This window comes from Folsomia candida, unplaced genomic scaffold, assembly GCF_002217175.1.
Source record: "Folsomia candida strain VU population unplaced genomic scaffold, ASM221717v1 Fcan01_Sc026, whole genome shotgun sequence".
NCBI lineage: Eukaryota > Metazoa > Arthropoda > Collembola > Entomobryomorpha > Isotomidae > Folsomia > Folsomia candida.
The window spans coordinates 1699996-1720850 of NW_019091218.1; the positions used below are offsets into that span (position 1 = coordinate 1699996).

The 20855-nt window shown below is 37.3% G+C and overlaps 1 protein-coding gene and 1 long non-coding RNA gene across 2 annotated transcripts; both read right to left on the minus strand.

Annotated features, from left to right (window-relative positions):
* Window positions 1-2705: 2705 nt before the first annotated feature.
* Window positions 2706-5161, minus strand: LOC110859494. Its single transcript, XM_022108451.2, has 2 exons — window positions 4505-5161; window positions 2706-4186 (listed from the first exon to the last, which is right to left on the minus strand). Exons 1-2 carry the CDS (start codon window positions 5097-5099, stop codon window positions 2922-2924), a joined length of 1860 nt encoding a protein of 619 aa, XP_021964143.1. The 5' UTR covers window positions 5100-5161; the 3' UTR covers window positions 2706-2921.
* Window positions 5162-15965: 10804 nt separating this feature from the next.
* On the minus strand, window positions 15966-17859 carry LOC110859550. The gene is made up of 2 exons (XR_002548870.2): window positions 17520-17859; window positions 15966-16548 (listed from the first exon to the last, which is right to left on the minus strand). It is a non-coding gene; the product is annotated as an uncharacterized LOC110859550 (long non-coding RNA).
* Window positions 17860-20855: the final 2996 nt, after the last annotated feature.

Here is a 20855-nt window from a genome sequence, read left to right on the forward strand (position 1 = left end):
GATATGCATACATAGATCTGTAGATTAAAAACCTGAGGCGTAGCTTTAAATTAAACACCAGGTAATTCCACCAAACGTGCATAAGCCTACCTAAACCACTCACAATTCCAGCTATTTTAAACCTTAAACCTATTCCATATTCAATATTGAAGCTCAAAAATGTGACAATTATGCACACGAGATACAATTGAAATGCCACCAATAAATTCTGAAATGTCCCAATCTCCGTACTTGTAATAATCGGATGACTCCTAGCGTTCCGTTCATCCACAAACCTCCAAAGATTTTCGTACAACGTAAATATCCCGTTGGAACTTAGTGCTTGCAAAACCGCCAGTAATTGACGCCCACCAAAGTATCGGAATTCCCAGACAACGTTTCGCTTGTAAAATATCTCCTTCACAATGTTGCATGTGACGTTCGGGTAATTCGATTTAAGAAAATATAGCACATAGAGGGGTCGCCCTGGGAAGTGTGGATGGGGAATTTCGACCTCAAAATGGTCAAAAAATGATTTTACAAATCTCAAATTTTGATACAATATGTTAAATACATTTGACGTTATACATCCGCGAACAAAGGAGACTTTAATCCATTATCTACTTCGTATTTAGGTTTTTTAGTCGCGTCCGCCAATAATACTTTTCCCGAAGATTTTGCAACTTCATTTTTAATTTTTTCCTACCGGAACCGAAATTTTCTTAAAATATCGACTATTTCACAAAGCAGGGAGTATTACTTCTTAAATAATGTCCAAAATGTTTCAATGGGACGAAGATAAGGGACATTTGGAGGGTTTTCATTTTCCAAAATCAAACTGCCATTTAATCACCATGCATTTTGACGCCAGCCAAATCGCAAATTTCATGAGAAATTTTTAACAACATTTTAATTTCTCTTCGGTATTCACTTGAGAGATATATTTGCCATGAAAAAATTCCCTTTCCGGAGTTTCTGGCACATTTTTAAGCACGTAGGACATTGTCAGTGACCAATTTTTTTGGTGAGATTTTGTTGTAAACCTAGGGACGTCTTGCGTTTACCATTTTTTCCCGATTTTCTGTATGTTTTGGGGCAGATATTTTTGCATACACTTTGACCCACAAGTTATGGGCTTTAATAAGATACAAGTAGTTTGTATTAATCTTGGAGCGACATTTTCCGAAAATAAATTCAATCGTTTTTAACTTTCAAGGGGTCGTTATGAAGGTTTTTTCTCATGGTACGTATTTGAGGTAGACATTTTCGGATTCTCCATACTTTTTTATGTAAGTCTTAATTTTTTCACGGCCACCACATTCTCCATACAAATTTAGTCAAGCCTTCTTCGAGTCTCCGTCCCGCAGATTTTGGTACTTACAAAAAATTCGTTTCCCGACTTCTTTGCTTTAAATTGGCGTAGGAAATTTTTCTTCCCAGCAAAACTTCCGAAATTTTTGAGGCATGGAGCTAGATACGTTTACAATATTATACGAAAAAAACAGATCTCTAAAATTATTTCGTTCTACCCTGCTACTAATTACAATCTGATCAACACTTCCCGGGACGACCCCTCTATGTCTCGAATTATTCTGGGCCGAATGTCCATGAACAAGGGCCGATTGTGGCGCAGGTTGACGTAAAGTCTCGTAGAATCTGTGCATGCACACTTAAGCTACGTATTTTTGTTTGGTTTGTGTTTGTTCGAACAACACAAAATACCAACCTAGAAATTTAGAACAACAATAACAGCGATTAAAAATTCAATATCCAGAGAACGGTTTAACTAATATTTTAAGCTTTCCATTGCAATAACATAAGGAACATACCTAAAGAAATTTTGGCATGACCACGTGGCGATAATGGTTCGGAGTAATCCGGGCTTGGGGTACGTACTCGCGTGCTCCGGAGGCCGGAGTACGCGACTTTTGTTTGAGTAAGGAGTACGCGGAGGCCGGTGTACGCATTGTTGGCCGGAGTACGGAGTACGAAAAATATCCGATCGATGTTCCCGACCTCCTCGCTTTGAAATGGTGTAGGAAATTTATTTGTCAAGGTAAACTTATGAAACTTTTGGGACATATGGTCAGATATATGTAAGTACTTGACATATTATGCCAAAATTTGAGATTTTTATAATCATGTTTTGACCATTGTTAGGTCAAAGTTACCCATCGCCACTGTATAGTACGGGATCTCTAAATGATGCATTAATCCTAAGTTAAATATATGCATTTACTTTGTTTAAAACATACATATTTATTTTTATAAATGTTTAACCAAACTGAAAGTCTCTGTTTAGCGTAATGATTTTGAACAACTCTGGCAGATCATGTTATGTACACTTGATACATAGTTTCTTAGGTGCCATCGAATACAAATATATTTTTAGGCCTTTTAAGATGGGCTTATAGATTTGTCAAGATGTCTGTCTGTCCGCCCGTCTGTCCATCCGTCTGTAGGCACGATAACTCTTTAAACAAAAGCTATCGACTTGAAATTTTGCGTGCTTCATCTTCGGGTGAAAGTTAGGATGGGTTCGGAGATGGGCATGATCGGTCAAGGCCGGTGGGGGTCATTTCCACCCACACATGTTGCCATTGAGTACCAAGATTTAATTACTGCAACCTTAAGAAGCCCCACAAAGTTGCTTGGAGTAAGTTTTACATCTATTTTAAAGAAGTATGCAGGTGAAATATCGCAAACTAGTCAAAGTTTGATGCGGCAACTTTTAAATTCAATATGATCGTTTTATTAATTGAATAGGTAATTCGTAAATAAAAGATTTCTCAGAAAAACGTGAGGATTTGTTAATAATAATAACCTGTGACTTGCTACACCAAATATGTAAGTGAGCAATTAAGAATTATTTGAATTATAAATAGTTATCCTAACAACTGACCATCGATTCAACTCATTTATTCTGTAATGGTTTCGCATTTTTATTGCGAAACCTCCCGGAACTTGCAATCCGTCGTCTTAACTTCTGTTTTGGAGACTAACTTCTCTGCACGACAATTTATTAACTTAACGTTTACAACGTCTTCACCAACTTGGATGACTTCCCCACCGTCAACATTAGTGAGGGTGACATCTCGCCTTTTCAGCCGTATAGGTCCACACCCACTGTTATTCACGGTGGTATTCAACGACTCAATTTCCAAGCCCCAATCACCCTTCTCCCTCAAGTAGCCGGAACAAGTTAGGTTTTCAATCGTCGTGTCATGCGCATTCTTGTACAGTTTAACCCCGCTAAACCTCTCCTTACCACTGTTCTTATCTAGCTTGATGTTGCCAAATTTGTTGCTGGAGCCAAGAACCTCAATTCCATTTTTGGCATTGGAACAAGTCACGTTTGAAACGGTGCTGTTGTCAGAGTAAACGTAGATCCCGTGGGATGTTATATTCTCTAATTTTATCTTATTAACAACGCTATTTCCCCCGCTTATCTGGATTCCAATATCTGAATAATCGGAAATGGTCAAATTCTCAAGTTTGTTCTCAACCCCTTCCGACCTAACACCGTAACTACTTCCTCCGCTCAATTCTACATCCTGCACCGTATTTCTCGACCCCTTCAAAAAAATCCCTGTCGTCCCCTCATTTCCTACTACTTTAATTCCCGAGATGGAACAATTGTCACTAGAAATTTCCAAGCATGCAGCTGACCGACCAATCTGCCCTTTGATGACGGGCTTTCCTCCTCTCCCCTCTAACACAAAAATCCGCACGTTGTCCTTTTCCAGCACAAAGTTACCCTCGTACACAACATCCACCAATTGAATAACTCCACCTGCCGTTACGTGGTCTAAGCAATACTGGAATTCATCCACATTTTGGGCAACCTGCCAGTTCCCAATTATTCGTAATGCTTGTTCAAAATTCATGCTCTTATTCACCACCAGGCCAACAACTAATTCTCTGACTTTCGGCATGACTTTGTTGTCATTTACCAAATTCTCATCCCTCCCATTAACCAGCCTATCGAACAAATTCTTCCGCTCGACAAATTTCAGTAGTTGCACAGTTTCCCAAATTATTAAGCCAAGCGAGAAGAGGTCGTCTTGTGGGGTGTACGTCCTCGATAAGGACCCTGGTGCCGTATAGTCCAAATTTATGGTATGCTTGGTTGTTTGTGACTTCGATGGACGAATCGGGGGTAAGGCGGGGAACCCAAAATCACCCAGTTTCATGGGAAGCTTAAAACCTGGCGGGGAACAAAAAATAGTAGCTCGATAACTCAAACATATAATATACTAGCACATAAGCCCGTCTCCCGCCGGGCGAGCGAGCAGTATAAGCTGGAAATGTCTCTCGGCAAAGGAAGCGAAAGTAAGAAAGTCAAGTTACTAATAGCGCGAAAATTCAAATAAATTAAATGTCTGACGCCCCATTGTTAAATGTCCCAAGGTAACCACCCCAGGATTCGAAACTTGGCTTTCACCTCCGTTGCAGAATATTTTCTCTCACTTCCGTTGCCGACAGACATTTCCAGCTTATAATATAAGAAGATGTATTTGAATACCTGCTTCAGAAAATAAGATATTTTTCGGCTTCAAATTACGATGCAGGATTTTCTGCTCATGCAAATACTTCAACCCGTTGCTCACGTCTAGGCAGACTTGAACTTGAGTGAATTCAACCCGTCGATCAATCCGTTCCGGCACCTGGTTCACCCATTGTTGCAAATTTTCCCCGTAAAGGTCCATCACCATGGTGATCCCTGCAATTCTTTTAGCATTTTTGGCTTCCACGACATACCATAATTTTGAGCTCTGATCCTCACTCGAGAAACGTTTCATTAGGTGTGCCACCTCCGTCGCGGTGAACTGTTTCCCTGCGAGGTGCTGTCTTTCGACAAGGTTTGGATGGGAGAGAGACGTCAACTTGTTAAACTCTTGGAGGATTCCTTCGTGTTCATTGACCTTTAGGGTGTCACTCAAAAAGAGGAATTTAGTTGCCACTTGCTTCATAATTTTTGGATTATGTACGGTGGGATATACTGTTTTCGCCACGACGCCGTAGCTCCCATAACCGATGAGGGAATGGTTCTTGAGGGAGGCTAGGAAATGTGGATCTGGGGTGCCTTCCATCTTTTTTGAGAGAAGTTTACCTAGCATTTTTTTGCTGGAGAAAAGCCCGATGGGACAAAATGGACAAAAAATAGGCAAAGCTATGGCCAAGGTTGGGACCAGAATGGAAGGTTTCCTGTCTGGATGCAGTATTTGTTTCTAATTTTCTCTTATCTTGAGTTCCATAAGCAACATTAATCATTTTTGTTGTTTAAATCGGAGGACATATTGATTGTGGGATTTTTTATTATCTTGCAAGCTTTCGAATATACATACATATGTAGAGTAATTCTTCATCAGACAAGCATGGCCGATAAACTAAAAATCATGTCAAGCCTAAATTCAGTTCAATTAATCGATTAACATTAATCATTTGCCGGCAGTGACAAGGAAACGCTTATCAGAGAGATGAATAAAATTACGTATACCTCCATACAAACATAAGCGTATGTACAATTGGCATTTATCGGTTTGTAAATTATGAAGTCATCTAATGACATCTTATGTACAGTATCCCACATAATTGCAGATGCAGTGTACGCACGCAGTATATACATAAATCACAAATACATACTTCTTACCTTGCTAATATTTCAAATTTATTTTTAGCCCAATTATTTACCATATTTCATACCACTTCGTGCAAACTTTCAAACGAACTGGGTTAAAACTGGTATATTGATGGATATTTAAATGTCAAAAAGTTGTAAATCGAACACTACAAAATTGTAAATGCAACAGAGTTTAATTAATTACGATGCCCAATCTTTCAGTCTGGATACACATTTTATTTGGGAATGCTTATTCCGGGTAGATAGATAGATAGATAGAGAGTTTATTTCAGATTGATTTGGCGTCAGCCTTTACAATCACAAGATAATTATTTTAAAGATATAATAATTATGATGATGTGTCTTGGTCTGATTTTTTAGGGTGTAGTTAGAATCTAGTACATAAATTAGCCTATATTAAATCTAAGTTAGCCTAGTTTAACCCATAAATTTAAATATCAATATTCCAACTAATTTATGACAACAGAAAATGAGAGTAGTGGTCCACAACCCGATTGGGCTTTTATGGGACACCCCGAAGCGTCGGGCGGGCGAACCAAGGGAAACCCACCAGAAGAGAGGGGAGGATCGACCTAAGCGTCACTACGTAATAGACAGGTGGAATCGATGCTCAGCAAAGTTGTCATAAAAATATTGAATGGACAATTTATGTAGCTGCATGTATAACTTTTTGGCGTTTAAATATGTATATATCCATAAATTTATCACTCTTGGCCAAATCCATTTCAAATTTTGGACGATTATAGAATGAAGTATTGTTAATAAATGGACTAAAAATAATTTGAAAGTATTAACCCGTTATATAGTATTGGTACATAAGTCATATGCTGCATGAATGCATTGCATCTACAGGGTGGCCCTCAGTAACTGTAAGTGAAATGAAGCGCTGTAGCATCAACGGTTTTTGTGCTGCACATTTCTAGTTAATTTTAATGGAAAGCCAGTTAATTTCTGAGTAGAAAACAATTTTTAGTTTTCAGAATTTACTCCCCCTCCATTAATGCAGCGCTGAAGATGTCGCCTCCAGTCCTCGACTGGAGCACACGCTGAATCCATGGACAAATTGTATCATTTCAGGGTCAAATAATTTTTTAAAGCCGCGACACTTCTACGAGGTTTAGAACACACATTCGCCCCTAACTTTGACCGTTTTTCATAGTCCAGAGATTCAAATCCAACAAGGAGGACGACAATTCCCCAGCGGAAATAAAGTTCGGAATTTGGTTTATAGCGTCCCTTGGCTCATTTTTTGGAATATGTAGTGGTACTGTGTCCTATAGCGAGGTCCATTCGACTCCATTGACTTGGATCTCATTTAGTAGATGTACCACGGACTCAAAAACATATTTCAAGAATTTTTTATCTTTGACCTTCCTCCCCGTATCAACAAAATGTGGAGAAATTACCCCTAATCAGCGCTCACCTACAAAAACCATTGCAAAACATGGATAACGGGACCTTTTGACCTTTTTTTCATATTGAGGGATATCTGTGGCCTATTTTGCATGGACGAAGTCATTTTGTTGGGTTAAAAAAATTCTTTACAATAAAAATCTGCTCATCTGCAACAATAATTATTTTTTCTATTTTTTAGCGTACCGCTTAAAGAGAGCCCTGCATTTCTTTAACCTGGTTTTCTTTTGGGGGATGGTAAGCATGCGGCAAGTGCTACGTTCCAAAGCCTTAAGTTCAAGGTTCAGTTTGAGCACTCGTTGAATATGGTGCATCGACAATGTCAGCTGTGAGGCTATTTTCCGTTGGAATTTCGTAGATTCCTCCTGATTTCGGCTTTCAGCGCCTTCAGCATGGGTATCGTCCTTGTAGGTTTTCAAAAAATTCTTACTTCGACTGTTCTTAGTAGCCCAGGTCCAGATGAATGTTTTTATGGTTCGTTGGACTAAATTAAAGACCACGTTCGATTCCTGTCAAACTTTTCATATTCACCATTTTTCTTGCCATTTTTTAAGTGAAAAATTATCACCACCCGCGTCATTTCAAGATTTTCCCTGCTGATATGCTTTCTAATCAGTTAAAAACCGTGGTTTTCCCGTTATGAGCTACTTACAGCTAGCATCAGCCCACTGGGTATAACATATTTAGTACAATAGTGGGATACTGTAGGTGTAGGATCATGTTTTTGCTAAAATGCTCGCGTAATGACAGAAATTAATTTGAGAGTCGAGAAATAGTTCGAGTGCAAAAACCAATTTGGTATGACAAACACGTCGAATTGTGTAATTAGAGATAAGATATCAGTATCGATTTACATATTTCATAATTGCGTATAAGGAATTATGTTTTATGTATTTATCTAATTCTAACTCGAGTTACTCTCAAACCCCTCAAATCATAGGGCTCGCCGAATTAATCTGGCATCAGTTCTTGTGTAGTAACTTACAAAAAATCCACCTCTCGATTCTTCTTAACTAACAATGAAGGTCTCCCAACGTATGCTAACATATTTAGACCTAATTAGTGTCAATCGATCACAAATATTCAAATATAGGAAATTTTCAAATCGAGCTAAGGAAAATGGAAAAAGGTGCAGAAAATTTTGAAAATGAAAAAGTTGCATTTTATACACTTTTTATACAACTACATATCTGCGCTAAACTTGAACATGGGCAGATGGTGGCATTTGCAAATTTCATACTAATTATATTTGTGAACGATTGACACTAGTTTGATCCAAATCCGTGAGCATACGTTGGGAGACCTCCATTCTAAGTTTTATACTTGGTCAGCCCAAAACTGGTTTGACTCCATGGCCCGCTACTACACCCCACGAAAGCTTTCGAGGATATTATGCAGAAATTTAGGCATAAAATAAATGATGCCACGTTTCCTTAAATGAAGCCACACTTTCTTAATTGATCAAGATAAACCAAGAAAAAATGTTTTGTTGCCATGTCACATAATTTATAGACGTCCCATTAGTATCATTATTATGTATCTGTATTGACGTCACTAGTGTGTTGTGCAACGACTGCAAATATTGCGCAAGTTCATATGTATTGACGAATGAGATAATCGATTCATCATTTTCATATAACCACCTGAACCCGGAATGATTTACGTATGGAGAGGTGATAAATTGCACATGTGATAAGTTTAATAAGACAAATTGTAATTGCATATTTATTATACATCTAGTTAAAATATGTCTACAAATAAGGGGGGGCAGGCCCTGTTCAACCCAGATTATTTTTTGAATAGGTTGCGCAGGGTTTGAGTGTAAGAAGGTAAATTACATGAATGAATACTGCTAACCATAAAGTCTGATTGGATAAAGCAGAAAAGTTTGATACAAATAAATGCATAAATGTTATTTCAATAATGTTATAATATTGATCCATTACATCGGCATCAGAGGACATTTTAACTTGAAGTATTTATTGTTGCAAGCTTTCGATATTCATAATGTTATAATAATTACAATCAGAAATTCTGATTCAGAATTATTCACCACTGATTGTAAATTAATAGATATTAATAATTCTCAATAAAGTCGTATAAATGTCATGTTACACGAGTATTAATATTTTGACATTTACGGACAAAGTAGTTATTGCGTCCCATGGGACCAATTACAATTAGTCATTTACTATACGTACGTCAGATAATTAATCAAGTCAAAAAACCTAAGGTGTAGCTTTGAATTAAGCATGAGGTAATTCCACCAAATGTACACCAGCCTACCTAAACCACTCACAATTCCAGCTATTTTAAACCTTAAACTTATTCCATATTCAATACTGAAGCAAAAGCATGTGGCAGCTATGCACACGAGATACAGTTGAAATGCCACCAATAAATTCTGAAATGTCCCAATCTCCGTACTTGTAATAATCGGATGACGTCTAGCGTTCCGCTCGTCCACGAACCTCCAAAGATTTTCGTACAACGTAAATATTCCGTTGGAACTCAGCGCTTGCAAAACTGCCAGTAATTGACGCCCCCCAAAGTATCGGAATTCCCAGACAACGTTTCTCTTGTAAAATATCTCCTTCACAATGTTGCATGTGACGTTCGGGTAATTCGATTTAAGAAAATATAACACGGCCTGAACATGAGCTGAATTTGGTTCGAAAGCAATGTCGTCAGCGAATATGGCGGCAGCAGTGAATTCGTAGAATAAAGTGAGATTTGGCGAAAGTCCTGAAAAGAGAACATACTTATAAATTTAATTCCGGTTCAAATCTTCAGAGAATTTTGTAGTTTACTTTGTTTGACTAGATGCCGGTTGCCATCCAGTCGTCGAAGCGACATTCTAAACATTTCGACGTCTCGGTTATGATGCGCCGAGTGAAACTTAAACCCGAAATCGTTAAAGATCTCGGAAATTGTGGTAATCACGTATTTTTCCAAGGGTTCTGTTAACTCACAGGTTATGCAAGCATCATACCATGAACTAAGGATTGTAGCTCCAAGAATTGCCAGAACGGCGGCAAAAGACTTTTTCCTGAAAATATATTTACACACGAACTTTACTATTTAAATTAGATTTGGTAAGTTCATCATCTTGTAATAGAAATTAAGGCGCAAAGTATACCAAATATATTAGCTTCCTATGTATTTATGTATCTTGCACCTTATTTTAAAATTGTTACCTTCTTTGAATTCCTTGGCGCAAAAAAGCTGCACCCAAATCTATAAATTTGCCCAGCTTGGATACTCCCAAGATAAACGAAAGTAGGGCACATATCAGCCAAGTATATTCGTCCACGATTGTGAAGAATTGCCAAATAACAACGGACGATATCGTCGGATTCTTCTGACAGTAGAGAACGAAATAATCTAATGCCTTCTCAATGAAGAATATCTCCCCCTTTAGAAGGCTAATTTCATTTTGCTGTTGACCGATCCAAAAACTGGACGTCGGATTTGACCTGATTGAAGTATAAATCCAGTCAAATTGTATTCATGTGACAAACACAATAGCGTTTTTTTACCTTATTTCACTAAACGTAAAGTTCAACTTTCTCGAGACCAGTTGCAATGGGGCATACGCATTAAAACAAATCGTTCTTTCACGGATAAATTCCCGGTGATTTTCGCAATTAACCATTCCGAATACTCTTATCCAGTCCGGGTTTAGCGGCATACGGAACATATCTTGACTATAATCCAACCCTCGTCTCAAACTTGTTAGTTTTTCCGGTGAAGGGAACAATTTGCCCCTGCCGGACGGGAAATGTCGCCAATTCTTGAAACCCTTCGTGGGAGAAAGCATCGTCGTGCGGATAACGAGTCGAGAATCAATTTTGCTCCGATGTAAAATAATTGTGTAAACCGGACTTGGCATTGTGCACAGAAGGTTGCGCAAATTCGATCGTATCAAACTTTCAAATCTAGTTATGCTCAATGCCAAGTAGATGACGACGTTATTGCGATTTCCCCAGTTTAAAAGTTCATCAAAGTATTTTCCATAATATGTGGGATTGTCTTCGAATAGCACGATTTGAAAGCAGTTTTGTCTCCACGAGGGAAACTCGTCCTTATTTCGAGTGTAGCTTGGAAGCACAAACTTTACGGGGATTCTTCTTTTATTAGAGAATGCTAAATTTTCTCCGTAATACCGGTGGAAATCGAGAAGAGATAAATTTGACGAATTTTCATGTATCGCTAAACCAGCGAGGAGCAGGCAGTTGGAGTCTAAGCTAAAATTGGGGAGGGTTTGTGTACTTTTCTTGAAAAGTAAGGATAGTTGAAAAATTATAATTTTTAGAGTTGCACTCATCATGGAAAATTTTATAAAACGCCAAATACCGAGCCTTTGAAGTACGTATGTAGACGATCTGTTCGACACAAGGTTGAAAACAGGTATGATTTTAGTAAATTCTGTATTACATAATGTTGCACCACTTGTATTTTGCTGCACTCTTTGTGCGCCAACTGCGTCGCACATCATAGTTACATACATATGTATAGGGGGGTCCAAAAAATGTTGTCAAAAGATAGAGCCATAAACACACTTAAATTAAAGGAACTGTCAAATAGCAAAACATCACAAAAATAAATTCGACGAAATCGTTCGTTCGTAACTTTATTTTACGCCGATTACGGTTTAAAGCAAAATGTTGAATACGAAAAATTTGGGCCCAATATACATAAGTACCATTAAATATTTGACATCGCCGTCTTATCAAATTTCCAGTCCTTTTTTAAGAAAAACTTATCCTTTCGCAATTTGAGAAAAATAAGTAATTTTATATGAATCGTTTCATTGAGTTTGTACTATTTTGACTAATTTTCTGACACAAATACTGTTACTAGTTGTAGATATGTAGTATTCGTTTATTTAGTAGTCTTCGGACTTACAAGAATTCATCCGTAACGAATCTGAATTATTCTATTCCGATGGATATTTTTCAACCGAAATGTTGTTCGCATTGATTAGAGAAAGTGTCCAACCCACTAAACTCTAATCTCCTTGTAAAATTCATCCGTTTGCACTATTCTTTACAGTTCTAGGTGGTAAACGTAAACGCAGTCTGAATTATATATTAAGTAAATTATTTGTCTCTAATCCAGAATCGTGATGACTCGATGCAGAGTAAAGTTTATTCTTAAATTGGTATAATTCCATAATACATAATTCTGCTAGCATTCACTTTTCAGAGATATAGAATTATTTATAAGAGTGCCCAACACTCCTTTTTTTACTATGTATCCTGAATAATTTTCGTACTTATGTAAATTCTCAACTACAAAGAAACTCCGATACAATAGCATCGAGGCTGAGGTACGTTTCAGTAGTGAAGAAACATTATAAAAAGTTTAAATTTAGCAATAACTACCTTCCTGCATTGTATGAATTGATGCCATCAGTACATATGTAGGTCGAAATATTTAAACCGAACTAGAAATTATGTTATAAACTCTGGTTAATTTAATACTTTTCGTAATCACTCCATGCTAGTGCGGCTGCCTGTCCGATAACAAAGGCTGCTCTAATGACCATATTACCTATATTAATTTGCCCCTCTCGGGTTTCTTGTTTGTGTAGTTTTATCCCAGCATTCTTACATATGTATTTCTTGTTCTGTGAAAATTAGTTACTAGCCATCCACAAGTTTAAATTTCTTCGCCACATAAATACCAATTTACATAGTTTGGCATGAAATGATATATGTTTAGTTTAGAAATACACTTAATGAAAGCCTTCCATCTAAATATTTCGAAACGTTTTCCCCCTGTTGAAGTCTTGTGCGTGGATGTTTGTATGAGTTTATGTAAATTTATGTAAATATTATTTCTGTGTAATTTGCAGACACATTCATTTGTACTTCTATTTATTTAGATCCTTGAGACCAATTTGTGGAATTGAATCACATGAATTTTCTAGCTTAAACAAATAGTTTGATTTTCCTCCTTTGCAAAGTAAGGATGTTGACATGAGTCTGCAAAGTACAATATAACTCTTTGAGAATGTTAAGGTTGTTTGTGGAAAAATCGTTTTAAACCATTACACAATGGGCCAGGACCTATGATTTTGTGGCCATTAACTGAATGTGAACTACGGGGTAAATTTTGCACTGAATGAATAGAGTATTAGTCCATTAACATTGTTGTAAAATTCTATTGATTATTGAGCTCTGGCTTTGAAGTAACAGGACTATAGCAATCTCAGAAAGCATTGGGATGATTGGAAACAAGTTTCAAAGGGCGCCACCACTCGCCACCGGCTGTTCCGGTTGATCTTGTCCTATCATAGGTTACTTCTGGTCTTGTTGTTTACGATAGAGACCCGACATCGTCCACCTTTTCGAAATTTCAAAATTTACGGAGTCATATAGTACATCAGATTGTACGTCTTTTTTTGTTCAAAGGATTTGTTAAACCCGTGAGAGTAAAAGTTAATAAATACAACCAACACTGGCATCATACATATGAGCCCAGGGGGAGGATCCAATCAACTTTTGGGGTCAATCGGACCACCCCCTTGGCGACAGGGGGTGTGGTCTGGGGAAAATGAGATTCTTAGTGAAATTTAATCTATACATAACATAGGATAAAATTAAGTGTTCCCGAGTTGTGCCACACCCCTTAGTTCTTGGGGGTGTGGTCTGGGGGAAAATAGGATTTTCACTGAAATTTAATTTATCGATGAAATACAGTGAAATAGAGTGTTCCTGCGATGGGAGTGGTTGGGGTAAAGTGAATTTGATGCTACTTAGGTATGCGCGTTTCCGAAAATTTATTTAAAGTGAGGGGGAACGTGACGGTCGACGATTTAAGTTGAATTATTTTTATTCAAGTATGCCATAAATATGTTTGGAAGTCAGGACGATCAAGATTTGTCCTCCGGTACGGACGAAGAAGATTCTGTCGACCATAGTGGTTTAGTACAGACGCTTATGCATTTGGATGACCTTATCTCGAGTGAAGTGGAAGATCAGTATGAGAGTGAGTGAGATGATTATTAGGGGTACACAACTTAGAATTCTTGTTAATGTTAAGGTTACCAATGAATTGTTTAAAATTTGCACAATAAATAGATACATATCTATAACAAGATTTTGTTGATGAAAGCTTGTACTCACTGAACCTGGTAATCCATATTATAAGCTGGAAATGTTTGTCTGCAACGAAATTATAAGCAATTTTCCGTGACGGAAGTGAATGCAGAGAAAGAAATAGTATTAATTGGTGGAACATGGAAATCAAAATTACTATGGCCCGGGCGAGACTGGCTTATGCGCTAGTTACTCATAATGCACATTGAGCGTCCGCTAATTTTGCCATTGTCGACGCGTGTGACTCTGGTAATATTTTGAAATTTTGAAATTTGAAGCTCATGGCCCACATTCGAATGTGGTTTTGGAATTTCATACATTCCATCTGAATCAATAGATATACCCAAGAAGAATGAAATGTCGCGTGCTTGGGTTTCTCTTTGACAATATTGCGTTGATGGCCACACCCCCTGGAAATGGGGTTTTTGAATTTCGTTTTCTGCACCGTAATCCCATCATGAAGTCAAGAAGAATGACATATCGCATGCCTGGGTTTACTTAAACTAAAGAAGGTGTTGATGGCCACACCCCCTGGGGGTGTGCCAGGTTGCCACTTAACATTGAATCAGATAGCCCATACTTTACTTTATATTTGTACGCAACCAATTATTTTTATGACTTTAAGTGCGTCGTGTATGTATTTTTGGCCACCAAATCATAGGTCCTGGCCCATTGTGCATTATTTCGAAAACTTAGAACTATGGATATTTTTATGCAGTATGTTTCATAATAGAGGCACGAAAAATGATTTTGAATAGGGTTGCCGACGTCCTCGGACAAGGTTCCGAACCATACGACAGCATCATGCGCCTCGACCTGGTCTCTTTTGATGTGGATATCTCCCCAAGTCCAACCATCCTAGCGCAATTGAAGATGGGCTGACAAAATTTTGGAGAACTAGTGTCGCATACATATGTGGCCATTTGGAAAACAATTATTTCTTTGGAGGCTTCTCAGCTTGAAGTTTGGGAAATGCTTTGGCATGGCCACATTTGGTTTATTCAGACAAATGGAAACTTGTAAAGGTACACAACATCGCAATTGGAGACTCGAAACAGTTACTTACGTATTATATTTACTTCAATTTATCACACAACATTCTACGTATTTACATATGTGGCATGTTATAGCAACTTATGTAAATAACGCCATATGTAAATAACGCAACAACCTTGTTACCTTGATCAAACTCATTTAGAAAGTTTCTAATAGAAACATTGTGCGACTCGTGATAAACACTTATTTCAGGGTATATTAAAAATTTCTTCAATATTTCAAACCATTTATCAACAATCTGCCACATTGTGTTTTTAAATCATACTGATTTTTTGAACTTGTACCTATGCATGTACATATTTTTCGAAATTGTGTAATTCTCTGAAATTGTTCAAATTGCAGATATTCTATATTTAAAAAAATAAATGGCTGAATTTTTAATGTTCACCGGCCGACTTCTCGTACCAACCAGGCGGCCACCCTATGCGGCTGATGGTCCTAGGCTCGTTACAAAAATCGTTACAACTTGACGAAAAGAGAATTTTACACGGAAACTCCTTCAGTTTGTTGAACAATTCAAGTCATGTATCGTGGTCATTTTGGTATATGTAGGTGTCGACACTCAATTAGTTGGACACCTCAGTATTTTCCCTTGTTAGTCTGGCCGAAACCGTTGCAGAAAATGAAAAAATTCAAAATTTCAAAAATTCAGAATGTGTTGAGAATGTTGCGTGAACAGTATTTTAAACCTCTATAGACATATTTAAAACTTTTCTATTAGTGGCAAAAATGCAGGGTGCAGTGCTGCAAAAAATTTAAATATTTGACATTTAAATAATTTTATTTTTAACTTTTCGTTGCAATTCATCTATTCACCAAAGCATTTCGTTTATCAGGTTATTTTTTTAAACTTGTACAATAAATATGCGTGAAATACACACGCGCATTATTCCTTCTATGTAAGCTTATCTACATTCCAATAATCACTCCTATATTTGGAGTTACATCCTTTGATTAATGACCTCATCGGGTTACCATCTACCTGGGCCCCTCCCATTAGCTCTGAGGTTGAGAAACACGTCGAGTTGCCAGAAAAATCAGGGCTAGAAAAGCCAGTCCAACTTGACCTTCCTGTCAGTAGCATCCAAGCAGGAAGGAAACCAAAATCATTGGCTGCTAAACCAGTAAAAGTGCGTTCGATCCCACCAGCAAGGTCAGAATCAGTCCCGCTATAAATGGAAATGGAAGGTATTGTTGTGTCCAATGGTCCAAGATACCTCAAAGACTTCATTGTTCGGAAAAGTGTTTGATTACGGCAAAGCAAAGTCCCATCAGCAGATACCGAACAGAAGATGTAGAACGGATATCGTCCACAAATTAGTGTAATTTTTTTCACTAAACCCTCCCCATCTATGAACATATGTATGACTATAATTATTTATCCTTGAAACTGTTAAATTATTTGGGATGTTTGGCTAACAATGGTGAGGTGTTAGGTGGTTATTACCGATCGAGACCGGAAATTTTAATTGGCCCAGAAATAAGCGGTATTTTTGTACCCGTATTTTTGCGTTTCCCTGAATGGGCATGTTTTCGCCTTTGGCGGAATTAAATAAAAATTCAGCCAAAGAAAGGATTTTTTGAAATGCTCTAACCATTCGAATTTTAAGCCGATTTAAAAAATTAAACCCAATTTTTGTTCAGAATTAATTCCATGAAGATATATACATTCAGTTTTAAAATTTTTTTTAAAAAACTCCAAAAAACGTGAAAATATCAAATTTTTGAAATTAAAAAAAAATGAATGTTTATGCAGTCGAACTCGATCGGTACTAACCACCTTACACCTCTCCATTGTAAGTTCTAGAAAAACCAGAGAAAAGTAGATACCTAAGTAAAACCTAGAAGACTCAACTCCATACGGATGCATAAGCCACGTTGAGAGCCAAATTGACCAATAGGAAGGGGGGACGAGGTTTTCTGTCCCTCCCTCCTCCACCTTTTCCCCATAACCTCTCAATTTTTTTCAGCTTATTAAACAATCACAAATATAAACTGATTTCACTCTTGGCGTACAAACTGTACAATTTACTGCATTTTTGGTAAAGTCGGACTCCGAAAATTAAAAAAAGATATCCTAAATAATATTTAATTTAAAGTATTTTTTATTGGCAGGCGCTAGGTGGGACGGGTCGAAACCTCGTCCCCTTTCCTATTGGTCAGTTTGGGTCTCTATGTGGCTTATGCATTCTTATTATTCTACATCTTCTATATGAATGTATATTCAATGTAGAAAACCATATTGTTCTAAATTTTCGCTTGTTTTCAACAAATGAGTTTAGCAAAAACTACTTTATGATAAGTTGTTGAATTTTATTTACCGTCCTCTATGGCAAACTGACTTTACACCATTTAACAATTTCGAGTAGTGTGGCGTAAGATCAGGCTCTTTAGTTCGGAACACGAACGCATTCCCTCCCGCGTCAGGTTCTGTGTAGAAGGTCAACTCCTGCAGGAAGCCGTGCGCAGAGTAGAGCACGGCGAAAAAACAAAATATTCGCAACACCATGTTGACCAGGATTCGTAGAAAGTTGACTAATGAGGTTTGTCAGACATACCTCCGTTCTTTATATATGCACCTGATTGCGTCAGTCCAATTGGTTGTAGGAAATGGGGGCATATTTATCTCAAATAAATTAGGATAAACTTTTGCCTTAACACAATTGTTTCCTGAATAATTTAGGTAGTAGCCTTAAGTTTCAACGAAATATGTTTCCACATTAATTGTTTGCAGACCTGTTTGTTAATGTATGATAAGATAGATACTTGTTGATCCAATTTTCCAAGTACATTACGCAAGGTTTTTTTACGACAAACATTGATCATTCTTTTTACAGAGGGTGTTCCATTTATTTTGAGAATTGTTTCACGAATTTTTTTGACCTGCATACAATTTTTTTTTTCATGATTAACTGCCTACATGGGATTCCCCATATTCTGGACTACAACTTATTATTCCCAACGAGATCAATTTACTTCCGAACAGCCTTAATCGATAGATAATCTAGTGAAACTTAAACTTTGTTATAGCACCTGAAAAATCATGTTCTCGCAAAATACTTGGCAAAAGTTAATTCAAAACGGGCATTTTTCAATGATTTTATAGACTATAGATCCGTAATTTCATACGGATCATGAATATGCGAATTTTTTTTTAAATTGCTTAATTGTATTTTTTTGCAAATTACAAACTTTTTTTGCAAACTGCAAATTGTTGCAAAATTTCTTAAGTCTACATTTCATAATTTTTTAAATATTAAATAGTAGAAAAAAAACCTTCAGCACAATCGGTTGCAAATTTCAGACAACATAAGCACAATAATATTGCAAATATCAATGGAGGCTAAACAGATATTAAACTGAAATCCAGGTCATGTTGCTTCCTTCTCATAAAAAACCATTGTTAAGCTCTCATGATAAAAGCCATGGACAGTGAGATTAAATAACTTGGCAGGTATTTTTGTATTTCCATATCAAGCACCACTTTTCACACGGATTCATTTTTCGTATATACATAAGTAGTTAACTGAACTTACATTTACATATACGGAACATATTGCGCTACAACAGTGTATTTATTATCTTATTGAATTATGTGCATATGAATCTCATCATTGATGCTTGATTCTGTCATACATTACGGTATTTAACATGCGTGGCAAAGCCCGTATGGCTAACTTGACCTTAACGAGCGGAGAATTTAAGCTGGTTTCACTCTCAAAATAATGTAAACAGAAGCAGATTTCCTATCGGAATTGTGCTTTTCAGTAAATAGTTCATCGCTGCAACTAAATTTTGTATCATGACGTTTAGCTGCTGCTGATAAACTGTGGAGTCTTACGATAGAGTTTGGGTACCAAATTATCTTTATTTACCTTTTTGAAACAGTTGAAATTCAACTCATTCTTATTTATTAGGCAAACTTACAATGCGATGACGCCAGCGGTCTCGCTCCGATTTTGACGAAACGACGATAATTATGTAGCTTTAGACAAATAATTAAACACGTGTTTCAGGATTTTTCATAATGCCCAGTTTAAACGAAATTATGACGAAATCCGTGAGCGAAAATTCCCATTTTCACCGTGCCTTTTTTCTCGCGAGGGAGAAAAATACAGATTCTCGCTTACGGATTCCATCCTAAATTCATTTAAACGTAAAATGCTTGGGCATGAAGTGTTTTTCTCCGATTTTGACCGGACCAATTTTATATTGTTCATACAAGGAAATAAGTGGAACCAAATTTATGCATTTTTCTGAATGCGCACTTTCAGTTGTGGCAGAATTTTCAAATAAAATTTCAGACAAAATCAGGATTTTTTTAAATGCTGTTAATTTTTCAATTTTTACCCGATTTCAAAAATGAAAGAACATTTTTCCACATAATTACATTGCGTAATGTTAGAAACATATTTTTCAGAAACTTTCAATTTTTCAAAATCTCTGGCGTGTTGCATTTTTCAAAATTTTCAAAATTTTTCAAAATTTGAAAATCTATGACAGCAATTTCAAATCGAAAAAAAACACTTCATGCCCACGCCTTTTAAGTGAATTTAGGATGGAATTCGTAAGCGAGAATCTGTATTTTTCTCCCTCGCGAGCAAAATGTCACGATGAAAATGGGAATTTTCGCTCACGGATTTCGTCATAATTTCGTTTAAACTGAGCATTATGAAAAATCCTGAAACACGTGTTTAATTATTTATCTAAGGCTGCATAATTATCGTCGTTTCGTCATAATCGGAGCGAGACCGCTGGCGTCATCGCATTGTCAGTTTAATTACACACAAATTCTGTATATCATATCAATCGCTCGAAACCCATCCCTCACCATCCCTCCAAACCCGGCGACATGATTTTTCCATTAAAATCACATACCTCTCAGCCACCTGATAGTTGATCTTGGCCTTGGTAAATTTCCCCAATTTATCATAAATCGCAGCTAACCGAAGATATCCCGTACTTCCTTTAGAGTCGAGAGCCACCAAGGTTTTCGCGTCCATTTTTCCATAACTCCAAAACTGTCGTGGTAGCGTGCAAAAAGCGATCGATCTCCCTTCGTACAACTTCCAGAGAGGGCCACGGCGCTCATAATTGTTCAAGAGCCGTATTCCCTCCGTGTAAGCTTTGATTGCTTTCCACACTTTGTTATCAATAAAGCATTTATTCCCGAATTTTAAAAGACTATAGCATCTCGATAAAATATCCGTTCCGCTTTGTGCCTCCATTGTCATTCGGATTTGTATTTTGCGTGTCACCATGTACCCAAATCTCTCCAGGATGTGTTTTGCCGTTGTAAAATCCTTGATGAAATCATCCTCGGATAACTCTCCGGATGGCGAATGTGCCAGCACGTTACGAATTTCTTTCAATTTCTGGAAATCTTTGTTATCCTGTTGAACGTTTTGTTGTTTCTGAATGGAAACGATACAGTCCAAGATGAGTGGAAGGTCCCAAAGAGTGACATCCCCTGAAGTAAGATTCTTCTGTTGCCTTCGCTTACTATCTTTGAAGAGGTTCTTTCCGTACTTAGTCGCCAGAAATGTCGACACGTTGTTTCCGTAGTGGGCGGATAGAAGAGTGGTCAATACTGGTCTGAAAACTTTAGGAGCTTCGTGCACAATTAAGTGGTTAAGCCGGAAGTAATTTTCCGTTGT

Coding starts and splice junctions, on each gene's coding strand:
- LOC110859494 (XM_022108451.2), bottom strand. CDS start 5,099: ATGCTAGGTAAACTTCTCTCAAAAAAGATGGAAGGCACCCCAGATCCA. Junction 4,187..4,504: donor TATCTTATTTTCTGAAGCAG/GTATTCAAATAC, acceptor GTTCCCCGCCAG/GTTTTAAGCTTCCCATGAAA.